The sequence below is a fragment of the Mustela nivalis genome (genome assembly GCF_964662115.1).
Source record: "Mustela nivalis genome assembly, chromosome: 10".
NCBI classification, from domain to species: Eukaryota; Metazoa; Chordata; class Mammalia; order Carnivora; family Mustelidae; genus Mustela; species Mustela nivalis.
In genome coordinates this window covers 30,514,655-30,537,681 of record NC_139029.1, presented here as the reverse complement: position 1 = coordinate 30,537,681, position 23,027 = coordinate 30,514,655, and the positions used below count along the sequence as shown (strand labels likewise).

General features: G+C 42.6%; 2 protein-coding genes across 12 annotated transcripts in view; one reads left to right on the top strand and one right to left on the bottom strand.

Moving 5' to 3' along the window:
- Positions 1 to 1,711: 1,711 nt before the first annotated feature.
- LOC309842632 (uncharacterized protein) lies at positions 1,712 to 8,199 on the bottom strand (the record flags this gene model as incomplete). Of its 3 annotated transcripts, XM_082687121.1 has the most annotated exons (3): positions 1,712 to 1,968; positions 5,861 to 5,954; positions 7,470 to 8,199. In XM_082687121.1, one exon carries the CDS (start codon positions 8,197 to 8,199, stop codon positions 7,810 to 7,812), a length of 390 nt encoding a protein of 129 aa, XP_082543247.1. In that variant the 3' UTR covers positions 1,712 to 1,968; positions 5,861 to 5,954; positions 7,470 to 7,809. The 3 variants fall into 3 exon arrangements, with proteins under 3 accessions (XP_082543247.1, XP_082543248.1, XP_082543249.1); XM_082687122.1 differs by lacking the exons at positions 1,712 to 1,968; positions 5,861 to 5,954 and adding an exon at positions 6,542 to 7,354; XM_082687123.1 differs by lacking the exons at positions 1,712 to 1,968; positions 5,861 to 5,954 and having other exon boundaries at positions 6,542 to 7,570; positions 7,706 to 8,199.
- Positions 8,041 to 23,027, top strand: part of SCMH1 (Scm polycomb group protein homolog 1) — a 170,412-nt gene continuing 155,425 nt past the window's right edge. For 2 of the 9 annotated variants that reach the window (XM_082687115.1, XM_082687114.1), the window contains exon 1: positions 8,041 to 8,246. The gene's annotated coding sequence lies outside the window, so the exon portion shown is untranslated. The remainder of the gene's footprint in view (positions 8,247 to 23,027) is intronic. The other 7 variants (XM_082687120.1, XM_082687110.1, XM_082687113.1 and 4 more) reach the window with 6 other exon arrangements.

Sequence of the window (23,027 nt, the reverse complement as noted above, 5' to 3'; positions counted from 1 at the left end):
AAGGAGTAGAGTTCTGTTGTCACGGGCTATCCAGAATCATTGCCCTAAACTCAGGAGAGGCATGGAGCTCACCTTTAGCTCCTGCAGCGCACCCTGTTGGCCCATCCTTATAATTGCTGCTACAAGGTTCGGGGCTCCTGGCGAATCCAATCACAATATTTCCCACTGTTCTTCTTCTTCTTCTTTTTTTTTTTTTTTTTTTTAAGATTTTAGTTATTTATCAGAGAGAGAGGGAGAGAGCGAGCACAGGCAGACAGAATGGGAGGCAGAGGGAGAAGCAGGCTCCCTGCAGAGCAAGGAGCCCGATGTGGGACTCGATCCCAGGACGCTGGGATCATGACCTGAGCCGAAGGCAGCTGCTTAACCAACTGAGCCACCCAGGCGTCCCTCCCACTGTTCTTCTGATGACAAACTCAGTATACAGATGAAATCTGTTCTGGGTGCCTGGGTGGCTCAGTCATTAAGCGTCTGCCTTCAGCTCAGGTCATGATCCCAGGGTCCTGGGATTGAGCCCCATATCGGACTCCCTGCTCAGTGGGAAGCCTGCTTCTCCCTCTCCCACTCCCCTTGCTTCTGTTCCCTCTCTTGCTGTGTCTCTCTCTCAAATAAATAAATAAAATCTTAAAAAAAAAAAAAGAAAGAAATCTGTTTTCACTGCTCATTTAATAATCTTGGGCAGCCTCGAATCTGAAAAGGTGTCACAAAAGGCCAACAACCAGAAGCAGGTGTGAAAGGACAAATGACCATATCAGGACGGAGATGAAGGGTGTGAGAAGCTTCAGGGGTCCCACTCCTCCGCAGCCCCACTGGTTTTAAGTTCCAGAAGCCATCTTATCCGTTTCCTACACCAATTCTCCCTTGGGGTCCCTGTCTACCCAAAAGTGAAAATGAAACGTTGGACTATAAAAGTAAACTACTGTTTCCTTGATGATCAGTCCCCAAATAATCATTCTTTCTAGCTGTCCCTTATGGAGGGCTCTGCCAGGTTTATCCCTTAATGTAATATGTAAAACAGCAGGCCTGGGGTTTACTGGTATTCCTTCTTAAACTTTTTTTTTTTTTTTTTTTTTTTGCCTATTTTTTTCCCCTCTCTGTTGCCTCCACACTTGTGAGCTGCCGTCCCTCTGCAATCCTTTCCAAGGGTTGCTTATATCCCATGTCCACATTCCATGTGCTTCTTGGCTTTAGAACTCCTTTTGCCTCCTTTTTAGAAATTCGAGCATTAAACACTGCCATCTAGGATGCCCTGCGCTCTCGGACACTAAGTGGAAGAAACAGGAAGTGCTGTCCTCAAGGTAGAGACAGACTAAGCAAAGATACTACCATGTGATATACATCATACAGAGATATGTACCAAGTGACAGCCCAGAGAAGGGAGCAAGGAATTCTTCCTAAGAAGTGGCAGAGACGTTCTGACCTGGAGATAAAAGAGAAGCAGGAATTCAAAAGACAATATACACCCTTGTCTATTTTCTTAGCAAACCTGGAGGAATATGTCCTTCAGAAGATGCCTTGTCTATGACATTGGAGCTACAGGTGTGACCAAGGTTCCTGATTCCAAGAAACTTTCAGCCTAGAAAAGAAGTTTAAAAATGTACCCTAATAACGGCAGGGCAACACACAGAATTCTAAGAAGGTCCCCAAGATCCCTGGCCCCTGGTCTACAAATCCTGCATAATCCCCGAGACGGTGTAGATGATGAATTTTATTCTTGACATTAGATTTATGTAACATGGTACAGTTGCCCTCGAGGAGGGAGGTTACCTGGCTTGACTGGACCTAATTATAAGTTCTGTAAAAGGTCAGAGTTTTCTCTGACAGTTGAAAAAGGGTCTTCAGAGAGATTCAAAGAGTGAGCAGGATTTGATGTGAGAGATTCTCTGCGGATGAGACGGAAGGCGGGGCATGAGGCAAGGACCTGAAAGTCGTTCCTGATCGATAGCCAGCAAGGCAATGGGGGTCTCGGTCCTAGAACCAAAGAGAAAAGAATTCTGTCAAGAAGCTAAAGGAGCTGGGAGCAGACATTTTCCTAGTCATGCCTCCAGATAAGAAGGTAGCTGGCCAACACATTGACTTCAGCCATCTGATACCCTGGGTGGAGAACCCAGCTATGCCTTGCCAGACTTCAGACCCACAGAACTAATCAATGGGGGTACTAAATTTGCAGCGATTTGTGCTAATTTGTTACAAAGCAGTCAGCACTTACAACACTGTCCTCTTGTTGGCTGTTAACATACCAACTTCCCCAACTGTGTGCTCCTTGGATTCAGGCCATATCTAATTATCCTTGTAACCTTAGGCCACTCGTAAGACAGGAACTCCCTGAAATTCCATCAAGTAAATGTTTAAAGGAGACTCAGGGATGCAGATGAGGACCTGGATGCAGATCAGGATTTGAATACACTCTGCCCATTCCTGCCTGGCAAAGGGAGACTGACACAGAGCCCAGTGCTCAGACAAAAGGAGGAGGCCTGGGATCAGTCCAGTGCCCTGAGGCCAGTATATTCCACAGACAAAGCAAGTAGCCTGGGCTTAGCTGTTCCAGCTGCGGCCTCAAACTTGGCTTAGGTGGACTTGCTTTCAAGGAGCGCTGTTCACAGAGACAATCCTTAATCAGGAGTCCCTGTGTGACCTGAGAATTACCATGTTCTAAATAATATCCATTCCCATTTTAGTAGGGTTCTAGGGATTTATAGGTCATGGAAGATCTTAGCTATTGGGTGAAAGCCGAGTGTATTTCAACCAGTCAAAGTAAAAGTAAACAAATTCTTGAATCTCATCTATTCATTTCTTGTAAAACACTGTTGTTTCTAATACGAGATTTAAAAAAAAAAAAAGAAAAACCACAATGAACACATGTACCCTCCACCTTGCTTGCAAAGAGTTAAAATCCCCTGTGTGCTCTCCCTGATGGCATTCCTACCTCCAGTCCCCTAGAGATAACCACTCCCCTGAACTTGTTGTTTCCATGTTGGTTCTTTATGTTTTCCTACATATGTATGTGTGTCCCGGAACCAAAGTGATAAAGATTTGCTTATTCTTAAACTTTATATAAGTGACAACATGCTACTTATCCTTTTTGGTTCAGTGCTACTTCTAAGATATTTTCATGTTATTACTTGTGGCTCTAGATCAGGGTTTGGCAAATCTTTCTATAAATGGCCAGATAGTCAATAATTTAGGCTTTGTAGGTCCTACGGCCCATTGTAACACAAAAGCAGCCATAGATAACCTGACTGGGTTCCAATAGACAGTTATTTTCATATAAGTTTCATCTGTCATTGAAATATTGTTCTTTTTAAAATTTTTTCTCTACCTTTTAAAATGTAAAAACCATTCTTAGCTTCTGGGCCATACACAAATGAGAGTCGGGTAGATGTGGTCCAAGGACTCATAATTTGTTAATCTTGCTTTAGATCACTTGTTCTTATTGCTATAGAATATTCTGTTCACTTTACATCCTTTAAAAACATTCCTAAAGGGCTCAAGAAATTTAGCTGACACTGTTTTAGATCAGATATTGGTCCTGCTCTTAAGAAATTTACTCTGTAAGTAGACAAGATAAAACATGTTAACCGATAATGACATAGGAAGTGATAAAGACCCGAACAGATGTTTGAATGGCCTGCCATGAGAGCTAAGAGGAGTGGAGGCAGGACAGCTCCTTTCATTTTGTCCCAGTGGTTGAGAAAATGGGCTGTAGAGCCTGGCTACCAGGATTCACATTCTGACTCCTCTATTTACTCTCTGTATGACCTTGGACAAGTTACTTTCCCTTCCTGTGCCTTGGTTTCCTCATCTGTAAAATGCAGATCATAGTCATGCTTACTGCATAAATGTTATGAAAATAAAATTGTCACAAGAATTAAGATAGTACATGCAAAGTGTGTAGAAAAGTGTCTGGTTCAAAGTAAGCATTACATAAACATTGGTTTTTATTGTTCAATCTGGAAGGAAGACCATGGAAGGCTTTGTGGAGGCAATATGAAATCAGAGTTTTAAAGGATGGGTGGACATTAGGACATATAGAAATAGAGAAGGCATTCTAGAAGACTCTGGAAAAGCCCAGAGTAGCAAAGGAGAAATGTAGAAAGGTACAAGCAAACCAAGGAAAGGGGAATAGAGAGAAACGAATTTAGAAAGGAAAGTTATGACCAGATCATGGAGAGCCTTGGGTTCAAGACTAAGGCAATGGACTTTGTCCTGTAGGTATTGAGGACTTACTAAGTTTTAGGAACTGGGGACTCTTATGATGCTTTCAGCTCCTGGCAGCTGAAGGAGAGAAGAGTCAAATTTGAGAGAAGAATCAGAATTAGGTTACAAATCCAACAGTCCAGGGAATGGGGCCTGAAAAGGCAGAGTGCTTTGGAAATAGGCAAAATGTGGAGGATAGGGAGGCATTTTAAAAAGCACACCATAGGGCACCTGGGTGGCTCAGTGGGTTAAGATTCTGCCTTCAGCTCAGGTCATGATCCCAGGGTCCTGGGATCAAGCCCATCAGCAGGGAGCCTACTTCCCCCCTCTCTCTGCCTGCCTCTCTGCCTACTTGTGATCTCTCTCCGTCAAATAAATAAAATCTTTAAAAATAAGATAAAAAGCCCACCATAGAGTTAAGACTGGGTGACTGGGAGGATGGCAGTGCCATTGTCTGAAATGGGGAACACAGCTAGAAAGAGAAGATTTAGGATGGAGAGTCAAGATTTTGGTTTGTAACACATGAAGTTTAAGGACCCAGTATGGAATTATCTTATGGATTGGTGCTAAGAACAAAAAGGGTTGGGAAGGGGGTTGGTGACCTAGATTACATGCTTCGAGTTAATCCTTCCAACAACTTGATGAGATAGGTATTTGATTAGCCTCCTTGTATTCGAGAGAGGAAGAAACTGAAACCAGAGAAGCCAAGGCTAACCCCACAGCTCATAATCAACCACCCCACTCTACTGCCTCTGCAGCTGGCTTCCTTAGGACTTCCCCTAGGACAGTCCTTCAGATCCTTACTCCCATTATCTGACACTCTGGGGAGCTTGGACTATTTACCTTCTTGGCTTTAGCAAAAAGCAGGTGTGAAGGGGATGGGCCTAATGACAGCAAGGTAAGTGGCAGCGAACAACCAGAAACTTAAAGAAACCATCATGAGAATCCCAAGCCATAGCATCCTGAGGACATTTGTTAAAGCAGAATATAGTCCTTCACTCTTCAGCAGCCCAAGAGGATTTCTTCATAACAAAGCCCAATATTGCTACCAGTTCATATTTATAATGCATCAAGAAAATAATAAATCTATTTCCAGAAGTTCCAGATAGCTTGGAAGTTCCTAATACACCTTTTAAAAGATTTTCACCTGGTGTGGATAATTTCTTATTTTAATGTTAAAGGAACAGACTCTCAGCACTCTGGGGGGGAACTTCTCTTCAAAAGCAGCTTTTCAGACAGCAGCGACTTTGACTCAGTTGTTTCCCCCTCGCTGCCTGAAGAGCCCTAGAAGGACGTGGAGGCTAGCCTGGGCTGTGTAGCTTCAGAGGATGCTCTGCCAGGATTCCCAGGCCCGCTCAGGCTGTCACCGGTAACTTCTTCCCTTCCTCTCATCTGCCTCCTTGACTTGCTTCTCAGAAAAGAGGCAATAAGGGGGAACAGTGTGCTGGGGTCAGAAGAAGAAACAGCACCTACAGCAAACATGGGCACGATCCTCCGTACATGGGGCCAACCATATCCATACGTCTCCCATACTCCCGCCACACCACTCACACCAGAGATAAAGGAATAAAACACTCGCCCTGGTGCTGACCTGTCAGGTGACCAGGCCACACCAAATTAGGAATAAAAAGACCAACATCATCTGTGTCGTAGCTCTGTTGCTTACCTGTCCTGCACCTTCTGGTTTCTACCCCTCTGCCTGGAATGCCAGTGCCTTGTAAACATATCCCTCATCCTGACTTGGGTCTTGGGAGCGCCTTCTGAAATGTGAATCTGATTAAGTTACTCCCCCATTTAACACTTCAGTAGCTTTTTAATGCCCAAGCAGGTGCATTCATAAATCCTTTGTTTTTTTTAAATTAACATATAATGTATTATTTGCCCCAGGGGTACAGGTCTGTGAATCATCAGTCTTACACATTTCACAGCACTTACAGTAGCACATACCCTTCCCAATGTCCATCACCGAGCCACCCCATCCCTACCCCCCACCCCCAGCAACCCTCAAGTTTGTTTCCTGAGATTAAGAGTATCTTATGGTTTGTCTCCCTCCAGATCCCATCTTGTTTCATGTTTTCCTTCTCTACCCACCCCCAACCTTGCCTCTCAAATTCTTTATATCAGAGAGATCATATGATAATTGTCTTCTTCTGATTGACTTATTTCTCTTAGCACAATACCCTCTAGTTCCATGTTGTTGCAAATTCATAAACCCTTTGGTCTTAAGACCCCTTTCCATGCAGTTAGTTCCTTCCGTCAATATTTACCATATTAGAAATTAAAAACTGAGAAAGTTCTACATTTTTATTCATTTAAAATTACAATAATACACTCATTACATGTTATCATAAACACATCTCCAATGAAAAATATCTGTATTTTCTACAACAAAATGTGAAAGAGTAGCGTTTTATACATTTGTGAAAATCTCTTTAACGCCTGGTGTAAGAGAAGACAGCTGGATTCTAAAATCGGTTTCTGTATTTAAGCTGTTGCAATATCATATGTCCTATATTCTATGGAAAACGTCACTGTATGCTCGTGAGAGAATGGGTTAAAAAAAAAAAAAAAAAGCAAACCACGTTTAGCATTATTCTGAAAATAATTCGGAGCTCACTGACCCCTGAAAGGATCGGAGGGACATCCAACAGTCCCAGGACCACTTGATGAAAACCGCTGACCTACAAGGTGAATTCTAAGGTAGACATACAAGGACATTCAATGTCATTCTAGACCCTACAATACCTCCTCCCAGGTTCTGGCTTCCTTTCCCTGTCTAGCTTCAGCGGCATCATCACCATATCCATATGTCTCCCATACTCCCGCCACACCACTCACACCAGCCAGCCATACGGTATCACGTCTTTACGCCTTTGCATCCATCCTCTCTCTGCCTGAAATTAGCTTTCCTCTTGCAGGCTCTTTTAAGAGCCAGCTTGAATGCGTTGGACTCTCGGGTGCCTCCTTTGATCCAGGCTAACAGAGCTGACTGCTCTCTGCAGGCAGAGCCCCGGCTTTAAAGTCAAACAGGCTGGAGATCAATCTTCTCTACTCAGTCATTTCCTGGCTGGGCGACCTTGGACAAGTGGCTTCACCCCCCTGCTGGGGATTATCCGTGGTGGATGCGGCGGCGGTTAATCCAGGGGAGTACTAGCGGGCACTGAAAGAATGGTGTTGTGTACAGTGCCTGGCACAGAGGGCTCAATGCGTACTTGTTGAATGGGTGAGCCATGAAGGGACCGCGGGAGCCTGTACTTAACTGAGCATTTACTTACCAACTCCCCGCACTGTCCACTGTCCCGTCAGCTTTGCAAGCATTAACTTAACCTCACAGTAGTCCCTTGGGTGAAGTACTATCACGTGAGAGAGGAGGGCTCTGGGGGGAGAGGAACGAGGTCACTTGCTCAAGGTCATCCATCACACAGCTGGTCAGCAGTGGGGCGGGGACTCGCGTGGCTCTGAGCCCGAGGCGGCGCCCTGCGTCAGCGGGTCTGCAGGGCCGAGAGCTGACCGCTCTTGGCATCGCTGTCTCGCCTCCCGGTCCCAGCGCCTCCTCGGAGTCGTGACGGGCGGCGGGACTCGAACCCTAGCCCCGAGCCCTCTCCAGGCCTCAGTTTACCCGTCCGGGAGACGAGGCGCGGAGAGCTGGGCCGGACGCGGGTCCGGACCCCGGGCGGGAGGCGGTGGGGCTGGCCGGGCCGGGCCGCTCGGTGGCGCCCTCCCCGCGCAGCCCCGCCCCGCCCCCCGCGCGCGGGCCCAACGGCCGAGGCGCGCGCCACCCCGCGGCGGGAGGAGGAGGCGGCGGAGGAGGCCTAGGAGGCGGAGGAGGGGGGGCGGGGCCGGGGAGACGCCGCTGCCGCCGCCGCCGCCGCCGCCGCCCCCGCTGCCGCCGCGGTCGAGCCCCCCGTCGCTAGCCCAGCCGGCCAGCCCGCCCGCCGCCCTCCGGAGCCGCCCCCTCCCACCCCCTTCGCGCGTCCGCTCGGGCTCCCTGCGCAGCGGAAACATGGCGACGGGAAGGGAGTGAGCCGCCCCGCGCCGCCGCCAGCCCGCAGGTAAGCGTCTCGGCTGCCGCCTCCGCTCCCGGGGCAAGCCCGCGCCCTGAGGGGCCTGGGCCGGCGGGGACCGCCGCGGGCGAGGCGGCGGCGGAGGGACCTGGCCGGCGGCCACCCCCGCCCCTCGGGGCCCGCCGTCCGGCCGTCTGCCGGCTGTCGGGCCGGGGGCCTGTCTGCGGTCCGAGCGCGGCCGCGGCCCTTCGCGGCCGTGTCAGCCCAGCCCGCAGCCCCGGCGGCCCGCTGTGCGTCCGCGGCCGGGCCGGTGCGGCCCAGTGACCGGCGCGCGGCCCTGACGCGGTAGGGGCGCCCCCAAGGGGACCCTGCGGTGCCAGCCCGAGGGCGGGGGCGCGTCTGGAGGGTCGGCGTCGCGGCGGGTCCGAGCGGCGGCCGCCCTGTCCCGGCCGGCGGGGCTGGGGGCGGCCGGGAGGGTGGGCTTGGCGCGGAGAGCCGGGAGTCGGAGCGGCTGTCAGTGTGCGGCGGGTCTGTCGCTCCGCTCGGACGCGAGAACTGAGGGATGCCTGCGGGTCGGGGGCGGTTGGGACCGAGGCTGGCGGGCGCGCGGAGGGCCCGGAGCTGTCAGCCGCGGTCCTCGAGCTGGCTCCGGCGGCGAGAGCTGCGCCGGGACCACTCACGTGGGCCGCGGGAAACGGGCGGGGAGAGCCGCTTTCAAACCTCGGAGCCGCCGGGCACCGCGGAGGGCGAGCGGCCAGGCGGGAGCCCGGGGCACAGCTGAGCGCCAGCCCGAGAGGAGTGAAAGGGGCTTCCGGGAGACGGGCGAACCCCAGAACATCTCCAGACTGGAAGGGAATTTAAAGTCATCGAGGGCTCCTTTCTCCCACCGCACACCGAAGTCCCTTTGAAAATCCCCAAATCCACCCTAATCATTTGAACTAATCTGTCTGAACATGTCCTCCAGTGATGGGAAACCCATTTCTCCCCAAGGAAAACCCATTCTGTTCCTGGACGGCTTTGGTTTTTAGAAATATTTTTTGGTTCAGAGAAACCGCTGCCTCCCATTCTTCCTGGTTACGGACAGCTGTTGAGATACGTGAAGATAGTAATCATGTGCCCAGAGTCTTGTCATCTCCTCGCTAATTCCAGTTCTTCAGTTGTTTCTTGCATGCTGAAGTTCTCTGATCCCTTCTCAGAATGAGCTCGCCCATATCCTCTTTAAAGGAGAGCTTCTTAATCTATTAAGTTTCTCCAAGAAGTTCCTTGGTCCCAAAGATTGATTGACCTGCTTAAATGAAAAGTATTCTCCTCCTTTCTGTGCTGTTTTGAACTTTAAAAAAAAGTCCAGTACTGTCTTCAAACGAGCTAAGAGAGATCCTGTTTCGTGAAGATGTTTGGATTTCCCCTCATTAAAAAAAAAAAAAAAAAAAGTCTATAAACACGTAATCAGATGAGCTGATGTGTATTATAGTGTGGCAATGCCCATGCAAATAGGAGAGCTTATTATTTTTACTCTGAAAAAGGATTGAGACTCAGTTTGGGGCCTACTGCAATTTAATATTTAGTTGGAGAGGGAAATGCTTATTATATTGAACTCTTTGCTCTAACTGCCAGCAGAAGGCTCAAAGCTACTATGAAAAAGAACACTTTTTGTTGCTCACTTACCAGCATTATTTTTTGCTTGCTTTTTCATCACTTAGCCTTGGTACATGAGGATTGAGTTTTTAAAAAGTGTCTTTTACCAACATCCTAAACTACCCTAAGCAACCCTGCAGGTTAGTAATTTTTTAGCCCAGCAGAGATGACAATGGCCTTATAGATAAAATGCCAAATTTTTGTATCTGGGACCCTGTTCAAATTCTAATCAAAGTTTCACTGCTTTTATAACATAGGCAAGCACATGCCAGCAGTCAAAATTGGTTCTTTATCTTTGTTCTTGTGTTTTTACTTTTTAAAGTGGTCAGTGGTTTTGAAGTTAGCAGCACACATGTCAAGTTTTGACTTCTAGTTTGTTTGTGCAAATGCTATTTCCCTTTTACATAAGTTGGGTAAAAATTTGTATAGAACCGTTCTGTGCAGACCTGTACAGGCCCAGGAAAGGCTCTGGTTCCTTCCCTTCAAAGAACTTGAAGTTAATGATTGGAAATATTGAAAACTCTGTGAGAAAGAACCGGTGTGATTATACCACTGCAGATTTAAACTCAGCATGTTCTAAGCTTTACTCTAAGCCTATCCATCTATTTTGTGTCAGGCACTATGCTTACATACTGGGTATACAGAGATGAATAAGATACATTTTCAGTCCTTGTGGAGCTGGTAAATTAAATGCCCAAATAAGTCATCTCAGAATAAAAGGTGAGACGATGCAGTTGATGCTGTGGTTGTCCCAAGAAAGGGTGTTTAGACTAGCCGAGGACCTGAAGGAAGGCTTTGGAAGAGGTGACAACTGACCCAAATAATAAATGGTAAGAAGAAGACAGAAAGCAGAGAATGGTAATAAGTGTGCTTCCAACAGAGAAAACAGCTCAAGGAAAGGCATCAGTGTGAGAGAAGGAATGGCTTGCATAAAAAATCACAAGTGGGGGACACCTGAGTGGCTCAGTTGGTTAAGTGTCTGCCTTCAGCTCAGGTCATGATCTCAGAGTCCTGGGATCAAGTCCCACATCAGACTCCTTGCTCAGCCAGGACCTTGCTTCTCCTTCTACCTGCTGCTCTCTCTTTCTCCCTGACAATAAAAGTCTTAAAAAAAAAAAAACTACAGGCAGTTTGAAACTGCAAAGAATATAACAATAAAGACATAGGGAACCTGAGTGGCTCAGTCACTTAAGGGTCTGCTTTCAGCTCAGATCATGATCCCAGGGTCCTGGGATGGAGTCCCAAGTCAGGCTTTCTGCTCAGTGGGGAGTCTGCTCCTCCTTTTCATTCTCCCTCTTTGTTCTTCCTCTCTCTGTCTCTATCAACTAAATAAAATCTTTTCTTAAAGACATAAATGTGAAGTTGGAAGACTGCAAATATAGGCAGAGACCATATCACAGTAGACCTTGTACTTGAAATTAACTCAGTGGGTGATTTTTTTTTTTAATCATTGAAAAGTTTTTATCAGACATGGTGGAAACATTTTTCAAATGTGGTCATAGGGATGAGAAGAAAGGGATAAAGTTGCGAGAGTCTGGATGTGGAGCTTTATGATTGATTGGGTGTGCAGATAAGATGGCCAGGAGTCCAGCATGATGCTCAGATTTTTGGTTTGGGTGACTAGAGGGATGGCGGGGACATTAACTGAGACAGGGAACACTGGATGATGAATTTGGTTTTGGACTTGAAGATTTTTTAGTAGCTTGAGTTAAATCAATAAACAAATGTAGGGGAAGTAAGCTAGAAAAGAGGGAGATTGTGCTCAGAAAGTGGAATATTGGAATTAACTTGTGTGGTATGGAGCTCTTCTAGGTGATAACTAGGCCTCTGTGTGTGGGTAGCTGAGGTGCCTCAGAGGTGAAGGTCAGTGAAGCTGAGTGTGACAGAACTTTGAGGCTGTTGTATTGAATGGGCCATCTGTGTGGATAGAGAAGTGATTTAGGATGCTTGGGTGTGGGGAAGAGAGGATGATTGTGACCCAGGTGCGGCGAGTGGAGGGGATTAATCGGAAGGGTGGCAGATGACAGATGAGGAGGAGGGGTAGAGAGTGACATAGCCAGATGGCAGACACCTCAAAGAAGGAGTAGTTTTAAATGGAAGAGTGGAAAAGTAGTGTTTTGTTTTGTTTTGTGTTTTTACTTTTCCTTCTTGGGAGCAGGGTTCTGATCTCTTCCTCTTTATTCAGGACTCATAATAATCACATTTGGCTCTGGAGAGTCTGTTCTTTCTTGAAAAGTAGGAGGGCAGGAGCGCCTGGGTGGCTCAGTGGGTTAAAGCCTTCGTTCGGCTTCGGCTCAGGTCATGTTTCCCCCCTTTCTCTGCCTACCTCTCTGCCTACTTGTGATCTCTGTCAAATAAATAAATAAAATCTTAAAAAAAAAAAACAAAAGAAAAGAAAAGTAGGAGGGCAAGTACTGTCTATCACATCCTTTTTGCTGATACTTAACAAAGAAAAGTCAATGGAGGTTTCCCCACTGATGATTAGTAGGTGGATCTGAAACAATCAGATAAACAGTGAGGTTATACCCATGGTTTCTGGGAAGAGCCTACATTTTGAGCTACAAAGACCAAGATTCAAATTTAGGCTCTGCCGCTGACTAACCTTAGGACTATACGCAATTTATCTAACCAGTGTGATTTTCGGTGTCCTTACCTGTAAAAAATAAATTCCTTTCACATAGGGTGTCACAAAGATTACGTGAAATTATGTTTATAATATCACTAGGAAAGGAATTTAAAGGAAATGTTAATTCTCTTTCAACTACTTCTAAGGGACTTAAATTCTGCTGGCTGAACTTTTCTCATGCTTACTTAAATTATAAGGCAATAAGTACTCTTAAGAGAGGAAAAGCAAAGGGGTGCAGAATTCAGAGGAGAGAGCCATCATTTTTCAATATTTGGAAGCAAGGTTAGACTTCACACTCAAAATAAGTTTCATTTGGGCCTTGAAGAACAAATTTCAGTACATTAAATAATTTCAGTGGAGATACAAAGGGATGAAAGGTATAGGGTATGTTTGTTAAAAATGTATAATTGCCAGGGTCTGAGTATTGCGTAAGTCAGCAGTGAGCGATATGGCCGGAGAAATGGGCTGGGGCCATGGTATTAAAGACCTGGAACTATGGAGTTTGGACTTGATGCTAGACAGACTAGGGAAGCATCGATTGTCTTTCCCTACCTCATTTTCCTATGTAGAATTTATAGTTTGAGAACTTGGAGTTTTTGAAGTAAACCAAGTAAGAAATTCCACATTTGAAAACAAGGCCAGTTTTAGCTTAAAACAAAACAATAACAAAAAAAACCCAACTGTTAAGATTTGTTTTATAGTTGTAGTTTAATCTCTGAGATAACCTTGTTTGGTAGAAGAAACTTATAAAATCTTACTGGTAGAAAGTGACTAAAGATGCTCTGATTTCAAAATCTGTCTCTTTAATACTGAATGTCACTAAATATTAATTGTGCAAGCCTAAGCTGGTCACTTTGCCTCGCTGGTCCTCAGTTCCCTCATTTTTGTTAGGTGTAAGGTTTAACTAAATAGGAAGTATAAAGTACTTTACATAATGTCAGTTACATAATAGGCACTCAGATCTTGCCCCTCCCCTCAAACCATTGCCAAGGCTTTAGTGCTAACTCTCTAGCCACCAGGGCACTGCTAGAACTAATTATTTTGATAACCTTATGGCCATATAAAGCCAGCAAGTCTTATCATCTTTCATCTTTGTCCTATCCCTTCCACTTACCTGTCTTCTATACTGCTTTTCCCATGCTGACTTGGCTTCTACCTCCTCTCTGCCAACCCTGCTTGTTTGTTACCTCTCATACCTTTCCATTTGCTCTCTAAAACCCCTATTTCATACCCTGTTAACCATCTTTCTATATTTTTGTGTGTGTTCTGGCCTTAAATGGAAGTCAGGCTCTCACCTGAGGAGTAATGGAGAGCACTATCACTTGCTCTGTAGTTCTTTTAAATGGGGGCATCCCATTCTCCCACAGTCTTTGCAAAATGAGAGAGATGAGCATGACCATGACTTTCTGTGTACCACGATTTCCAGACCATTACTTGTCCATCTTCTTAAAATCGCTGTGTTCGGTGGTGCAGGGGCTATACCACTCTTGTCTTCTTGTATGTGGATCTTCTCCATCCCTTAGGACGTAGCATGTACGGTCTTCCTTTCTACCTTGGTTTCTGTCCTCACCGTTAGTAACTTCAGTATTCACAGAGATGATTGTTTCAATGACACAATAGCTTCTTCAACTCAAGTGATCATAATAGTCACACCATAGGTCTTATCCACCAGAGATGGCCTGCCTCTGTAATTATAAATGAAGACAGGTAGCATGTTCAGAATGTCTTCTATCTGACCTTTGACAGTCCTCATCAGCTCTGTTGTGTGATCTCATTGAAGCCTGTCTTCGCTTCCTTCCCTATCCAGCTTAGTTTCCTCAGTCTATAATTTATTTCATTCACTCTCTTGCCATTACCCCTTATCCCCTTGCTCCACTGTTCTTTTGTCTTGTCTGGGCAAAATCTCAAACCTTGTTGAATCAAACCTGTTTCTTCTTGGCGGTAGTAGCTCTGAGCCCTGCTGGAGAAAATCATACACTTACACAGATTACTGCCATTGAATGTTTAGTAGCTAATCATTTCTTTGCCCTAGTCTCTATAAGGTCTTATGTCAAACCTGTTTCTTAAAACTATACCTATATTTTCTTGTTTCTTCTTCTTTCCCAAGGCTACATCTCTGACCTCCATCTTTTCACTGCCTTTAACCTCTTTCTCTCTTCCATCTCCTTTTTTAAATTTAAATCTGCTTAGAAGTCTCCTATCTTTAAGTAAATCTCATAAATAAAATCTTAAGTCCATGTTTCCCTCCAGGTACCATCTAGTCTCCTACCTTTACTCAAACTTCTTGAGTTCTGTACATTTAGTATATAAACTTTCTCATTCTTAACTCTATATTGCATTCTGGTTTTAGTCTCCAACACTTAATAAGTTTCAGTTTCCTTATCTGAAGAGGAGAATGATAATAGTCCCTATTAAGTACTGTCGTACCTTAAGATTTTTGTGATTTTGTGTGTGTGATTTTTTTTTTAAGTGAGGGAACCTGTATGAAAGAGCCCTGCACAGTGTCCAGCACATTGTAACAATGCTGTGTCTGTTATGTTTATCTATGTTACTTTTGTTATTGCTTTTTATTTAATCTTCTGAACACTCATGAGGAGATAAGTCTCCTAATTGTGCAAAGAAAGGAAACTGAGATTTAAAGCTTCATCCCAGTTGTTTTTTGAATGAGAGCTTCCCTTCTCTTACCCGCCTCTGTACATTCCCTTAGCAATCTCATCCACTCACTTGGCCTACAATAACACCTAATGCTCATGGCTCAAATTTGTATTACAGTCAAGATACTCTCTTCTGAGCATTAGAACTATGTATTTAGCTACCTATAGTCAGCTTTACAAGTAGCTAGGTACCGTATTTACTTTAAAATCAGTATATCCCATCACTCCAGGTCCCAATATACTATGCAAAAACCTTCTGAAATTGAAATGGACCTAATAAAAAGATATTCCGTAAGAGATATTTCTTAAAACAAAGTATGTCCCAAACTGAACACAAGATCCTTGCCACTTTTCTTGCCCCGCCTCCTTGGTTTAAGAAAATTTCTCTTCCTCAAGAGTGATTCTGATTTAGAGAAATTTATGTTTATTCAGTAAATAGTGATTGTTGGTCACTCAGAGATATTTAAGGCATAGTTGTTTCTCTCAGGGAGCTCACTGTTTATGAGGGGAAGGTAAGACACATACTTAGCTAACTCTAATACATAACTCTGTAAACACCCCAGAAATTCACTGGAGTGAAGGAGAGGTCACTGACTTCTGCGGTGGTCATGTAAAGTCTCCAGGTTCGTTACTTAAGGAAAGCTGAGCGCATGTAATCCAAGAATAGAACCTGCAATGGAAAGGATGAGAATAGGGGAACAGAGTTGCTTTTGGAAAGATAAAAGTGAAAATTTTGTTCTTTCTCTTAAATCATTTGTCCTGTTATAAATTCCATTAAAAAAAATTCTCATAGGATAGATTAGTTCTAATTGTTCCTTCACAGAAAATATCGTAGGTTCAGTTATCAGCAGTTTATTGAGGCATTCTATTGAACATATACTCTGTGTTAGACACTTGAAAGATAGAGATTAATAAGAAATACTCAAAATACTCAATACTCAAAATACCCATGCGTCGGTGGCTCAGTGGGTTAAGCCTCTGCCTTTGGCTCAGGTCATGATCTCAGGGTCCTGGGATTGAGTCCTGCATCGGGCTTTCTGCTCGGCGGGGAGCCTGCTTCCCCCCTCTCTCTGCCTGCCTCTCTGCCTACTTGTGATGTCTCTCTCTGTTAAATAAATAAAATATTTAAAAGTGTATATATATATATATATATATATATATATAACATATACATATATATATAATATATACATATATATATAAGAAATACTCAAGGGCACCTGGGTGGCTCAGTGGTTGGGCATCTGGTCATGATTTTGGCTCAGGTCATGATCTCAGGGTCATGAAATCAAGCTTTACATTGGGCTCTGCCCTCAGGGGAAGGCTACTTGTCTCTCTCCCTCTGCTCCCCCCCCCCAATAAATAAATAAACAAAATATTTTTTTAAAAAAATATTTGGTGCTGTGCAGGCATTCATAGTCCACTAGAGGAGACAAAAATGATAATTATATTATAGTACAGTAAGTGCTAAAGTAGTGGCAGATACAGTATGGTAGGATTTCTTATATCTCCGTTGGGCTAAATTATGTTGCTTATTCCCCTCCCCCTCAAAATTGTATTTGAAGTCCTAACCCCCAGTATTTCAGAATGTTACTATATTTGGAGATAGGGCCTTTAAAGGTAATTAAGATAAAATGAGGTCATATGGATGGGCCCTCATCCGTTATGACTTATGTCATAATGTAAGAGGAGGTTAGGACACAGATACACACAAAGGAAAGACCATGAAGAGAGAAGGAGAAAACAGCTATTTATATAAACAGGTGAGAGGCTTCAGAAGAAATCAACCCTGCTGACACCTTGATCTTGAATTTCTAGCCTGTGAACCCCTGAGGAAATACATTTCTTGTTGTTTCAGCCATCCAGTCTGTGGTCTTTGTTATGGCAGCCTGAGTGCTCAAATTTACAGTATCCATTCCGGAGGACTTTATATCTCCTTCTGCCTGGGAGTTTCAGGGATGATAGAGATGATGTTGGGATGATGGGGAGGTGAGGAAGGATAGAAAATGACTGTTGCATATTATTGAAGGATGTTAGATTTTCTTACTTTTACTTACTTTTTAAACTTTTTTTACTTTTACTTACTTTTCTTACTTATACCTTTTCTTACTTAATTTGAAATACATAATAACCCTGTTAGGTAGGATTCCGGATCATTACAAACTCTATATACTGATAAGAAACTGAGGTGTACATGGAGTAAATGATGTGCCCAATATCAAATCAATATCAAAGTCAATGTCAGAACAACTCAAAACTATGTCTTCTTACTACAGATTTTTGTACTGTGTCCAGAATGATCCATTCCTTCCTGTGACCTCCTTTTTAAGACCCTCTGCTGTCTGAGCTTCTTACTGTTTCTATTGCAAGTCATCATGTATTAATTTCTATATATTTGGAAACATATAAAGGCTGCTGCATTGTTTTTCCCCCTCAACATTTACTGTAAATGTTCTAATTGTTAGCTTTCAAAATTAAAGCATATGCATATTGTATATTCACTTTAATAGGTATGTCTGTTGCTCATTGGCATATTATAGCGTATTTCCAAGTGTTTTCTTACTTAATTGCTTTACATTCTTGCTTATGTAGACTTTTCTCTGGGGCATTCAAACATGATGGAAATAAAGGCTATTTTAGTCATTATGTCCTGTAAAGTATAATAGAAAACACGAGAGCCAGTATACTTGTTCTTGGAGAGATTTAAGAATAGAGCAGACAGCCATTTAATTTAGATGATTTAGAATTTTGGACTTACAACCTTGATATTTTGGTGTTCTGTCTTATCTCCAATGACTTCCAGTTACCAAGAACTATCAGAAAGTCTTCAAGCTAGATTAAATTTTTTTCTTTAAAAATAAATGAATTTTGAAGATGAATTTGGGAGTGTAAAAGTTTATTTTTTTAAAAGATTTTATTATTTGAGAGAGAGTGAGAGAGCGTGAGTGGAGTTGGGGAGGGTTAGAGGGAGAGGTAGAAACAGACTTCCTGCTGAGCAGGGAGCCCTATGGAGGGCTCATTCCCAGGGCCTGGAGATCATTACCCAAGCCAAAGGCAGACACTTAACTGACTGAGCCACCCAAGTGTCCTGGGAGTATAAAAGTTTACGAGGCCTAACAAGCATAGAATCACAATTCCAAGTTAAGGAAATATAGTTAAAACATATTATTTCTTTTTGTATTTGTTCAATTTTTCATTCATTGATTCAACAAATATTTATTAATGTCTACTAACATTAATGTCAGTATTAATGTGTACTGACTGTGCTACATACAATGACAAAGATGAATGCCATCATTTTTCTTAATATCATAATTTTTAAAATGTAAAGGCAAGCCACACAATTAAACAATATATATGTGGTACATGTATCAGCTAAATATCCTATCTGTAATAATAAAGGATTCCTACAAATAGGTTAGAAAAAGATAAGTTCACAGAAAAATAATGAAGCTTAAAGGAGGCAATCTAAATATTTATTAGTCATCGACCAATAATTAAAGGCAAATTACAGCTCTAATGAGATATCATTTCAAACCTATTAGATTGGCAAACTTTAAGAAGTCTGATAATGTCAAATATTGTTAGGATGTGGAGTTAAGGGAACTCTTGGACACTATTGATGGGAATGGAAATTGTACAATCATGGCGAAGAACAATTTGGCAATATCTATTAAAACTAAAGTACATATAACCTATAGTCCAACAATTCTAGGTCCAGGGTCATAAAACTGGAACCTCATTCTTTTGAGTCTTGGCCCAAGAAGTCCGTGGAGGAATCACTAAACATTTGAGTGGCTTCTCTATGTCAAGCACTGAATAGGTCCTGAAAAAACATGAAGGCATGTGAAATTGTTTCAGAGTTTATTTATCCAATATAAAAGTAACAACCACAACCAACATCTTCTGTGTTTCTTTATACATATCCCACTTTTTCACAGAATGTATTTAAAGCATACCAACCCTGTGTCACATACCACACTAACAAAAGGAATAACACTTTTCGAGTATCTTTCAGACCCCTTGCAACATGCAGATGTGTTGTTCTCACCCACCTGCAAAAAGGTATTACTAGTTCCTCTTTATGCATAAGCACATGGAGACTGAAAGATATCTGGCCCAAATCATACAGTTTATAAGTGATAGGACTCCATTTCAAACCCAGACCGGTCTGACTTCAACCTTAGACCCCTTCACATGTCACCTTGGCACTCCCCATAAGCAGTGTTATAGAGTTCTGAGACTCTGTACAACAGGAGGCAAGGTTGACTTGTAAGAATTGGGTTTGTTTGTTTGGGAACTGAAATCCCGGTTAAGGGAGGACTACTATATATTTTAAGCCTCCTGTGTGCACTTCCAGGATTATTCCAGTCTTTTCTCCCTCCACCTTCGGAGATGCCACTATCCATATAAACTTTTTCACCTCAGTGCCTCACATAGGTAGATAGTGGCTGAGTGGGTTAAGCCTCTGCCTTCGGCTCAGATCATGATCTCAGGGTCCTGGAATCGAGCCCCACATTGGGCTCTCTGCTCAGCAGGGAGCCTGCTTCCTCCTCTTTCTCTGCCTACCTCTCTACCTACTCTCTCTCTGCCAAATAAATAAAATCCTTAAAAAAAAAAGTATTAAAAATGTTATTTTAGATGAGCTACTTGTGTGACACTAAAATAGTGCTAATACCTATTGCCATTACATATGAGTTGCATACTTATTTTTTCTGCAAATACTTTATAAGGTTGAAACGATTCTTGGCATGATGCTAATTTAGTAGTCCTGGACTGAGTTTTTAAGAAAAAACTTTTTGGGAAGTCTCTCAATCATGGAGTTTATAGTTCTTCTACTAAGTATATTTTCATCGTTAGTTGTAGTTGTACCTACATTTAAAGGAAACTGTTCTTTGAAATCTATCTTCAAAGACATATTCTATGAATAATTATTAATGATCCTAGATATCCTCTCTCTATATGGAAATCTTTGAAAATATTACTAAACAAATACCAGCAGAGCCAGCAGTTCTCTTGCTTCTATCTTGCTCCAGAACTTACTCTCCAAATGATCCAGCTGTTACCCCCTCACTTAATTACTTAATACAACTTTACCTAGTGAATAAACAAGGATAGTTTGGTAGGGTTGAATACGATTCAGCGCCTTAACAATGCGTAGATTTTTTTTTTATGCTGACCTGAACACTTAGGTGTCAAAGTTGTCTTTTTGAGAACTGCTATTTGAATTTGGTAAAATCTTAAGTAATGTTTTTGTTGACTTCTTTATTCTCAACACTAACAATTTTCTTTTGATATGTTAAACTCCTTAATGATGGTATTTAAATAGACCATTAGGCTGAAAAGAGAAATGTCAATTCAGACAATTTACTATTTTGCTGGTGTTTCTGAATATTAGTTATCAATGAAAACCTGTATTTAGGTGCCCAATACACTAAATGTTTACATAATAAGTGCTCAAATACATGTCGGTTAAATCCAAATTTGAATTAATAGGCTATTTTCATGATATATATTTTTTTCTTTTTTGTGCTCCTTCACCTTAGATTAAGAGGGAAATGTATTTTACACTGATGGTATTTTGGAAATAGATTTGTTGTCTGATGGAAAAGGATTTAAATCTTAAGTCTTTCACACCTAACCTACCATAATGGTGCTCAGTTTATTCCATTGACTCCTGGATGTATTTGTAGGTCTTGCCTTTTCCAGGAATTAAAGGCCACAAGATACTGGTAGGCAAGGCAGTGTCTTACACTGTCCATGCCCTGCTATATGCCTACTGTGGTAGATTCTGATATGGTGGTGGGCTCTTGGTATGTTTTTAATAAATATTTTATAATTTTTTCCTCTGTATTGCTGGGAAATAACAATTTCCTCTTCATCGGCATTGGAGGAGACAACCAGACTTTTCCATCCTCTGGAACACACACTGAGAATAACAGATACCTGGACTTGGAGATTCAATTTTAATAGATTTGGGGTAGTGCCTCTGGTGATCCTTTTGGAAAAAAAAACAGAGCTCTAGCTTTTTTAAAATGTTGGTAGTGTATTAACACTTTTTGGTTGTAAAGAACAGAAGCCCAGCATAAATGGATTGAAGCAAAAAAGTAATGTATTGGCTCACTTAATTTTTTTTTTTTTTTTTGGCTTACTTAATTTGAAATAGGGCTTGGTGAAGGGAGTTATCAGTAAACTTCTTGCTTCTAGATTGTATCCCAACTTTATCCGGCAAGGAGTGCATAACAGAGGTGCTTAAAAGGACCCTAGCAGAATAAAGACTCTATTATGTCTGTCTTATCCATGGTTGTAGGTCCTGCCTTTCTGCCTTTACTTCTACCATTTTTAGCCCTGGGTAATTTTCCAGTTCAGCAAGCCTCCTGTGCAGGCTCTAGGCAGCATGAAACTTTTTTAGAAAAGCCTTATTTCCTACCCAGTGTTTTCAGATTGACCAGCTTAACTCAGGAGTTTATATTCCCCATTATGCACTGGTAAGGCCTTACAGGTTGTTCAATATTTTAAATATCTGCCCTATTTGATATTAAGCAATTTCTTTTTTATATGAACTGAATGAAGTCCACCTATATAGGCAATACACGTCACATCCTGCATTTTTCCTTACCATGGCTCTGTAGTGTACCTCAGTAGTAGTGAGTCCTGATACAAAACAGACCACAGTGGGATCAGCTTTCTCCTACCACATATGGATGGCCAACCTCTCAGCATGAGATAGAGGTCTGCAGTCTTTTGTTCCTAACCTAAATCCAGGCAATTCTACATTTTAGGGACCCTTCTTCCAAATACCAGTTTCAATATCATATGGATACTTGGGGTTGCAAGCAGTAGAAACCAACTCTGGTTAACTTTGTCTACAGCGGTGACTCCCAACCCTTACTGATTATCAAAAATACCTGAAGAGATTTTTAAATTAAAAATCCCATGGACACCAACCCACCCCCTCAAAAAAAATCAAGTTAGGTTTTCCAAGGGAATGGAACACAGTAATTAGTAATTTTAAAAAGCCCTCCAGGTGACTGTGGTGCCCACTGTTACCTATTTCAGTGAACAACCTCCAAATTCATCTATTTGTCTTGGCCTAAAAACTTGATTTTTTTTTTTCCATTTTCGGTCCATTACTAATACCTAATGAGTCTTTATATATATATATATATATATATATATATATATTTTTTTTTTTTTTTTTACCTATATCTTTTGTTCTAGCCTAAGGCATCATAATTATTTTGGACTGTCATATTAACCCCTACATGGTTTTCCTGCTTCTACATTTGCATGTTACCCTCCCCCTTCACCACCATCAATTTAGTCAGATCCTGCCACCTCTTTGCCTACAATCTTTCAGTGGCTTCCCCTTGTGCTGAAAATACAAACAATATTTGTCCTGTGGTCTGCATGATACGGAGCCTGCTCTCTTTGCCTGTCTCACATGGTGCTTCCATCCCCTGGCTACCCTTCAGTCACACTGGTACCCTTTTTGTTCCTTAAATATGTGAAGCTCTTTCCTGTCTCTGAGACTTTGCATACACTGTTCTCTCTGCCTGGGAAGTCTTCTCCTGATGCTTTGTTAGCTCTTTCTCAGCTTGAAATCACATCCCCACAGAGGTCTTTCTGACTGCCCTGTTAAATAAACAGTCACTGTTTATTTGTTTTAGCACTGAATCACAAAACGTAATTATTTATTTATTTGCTTTTAAGTTCCATGGGTGTGGGATTTTGCCAGTCTTTTATATTCAACATCTATCACAGTGCTTGGCATATAATAGCATTCATTAAATATTTGTTGAATGTACAAGTGAATCTTCATTGCTACCATCCTGGTCCAAGCTTCTGTCCTCTTTCTCCTGAATTACTACAATTGCATCCTAACTACTTTGCCTACAGCTGTGCTGGCTCCAT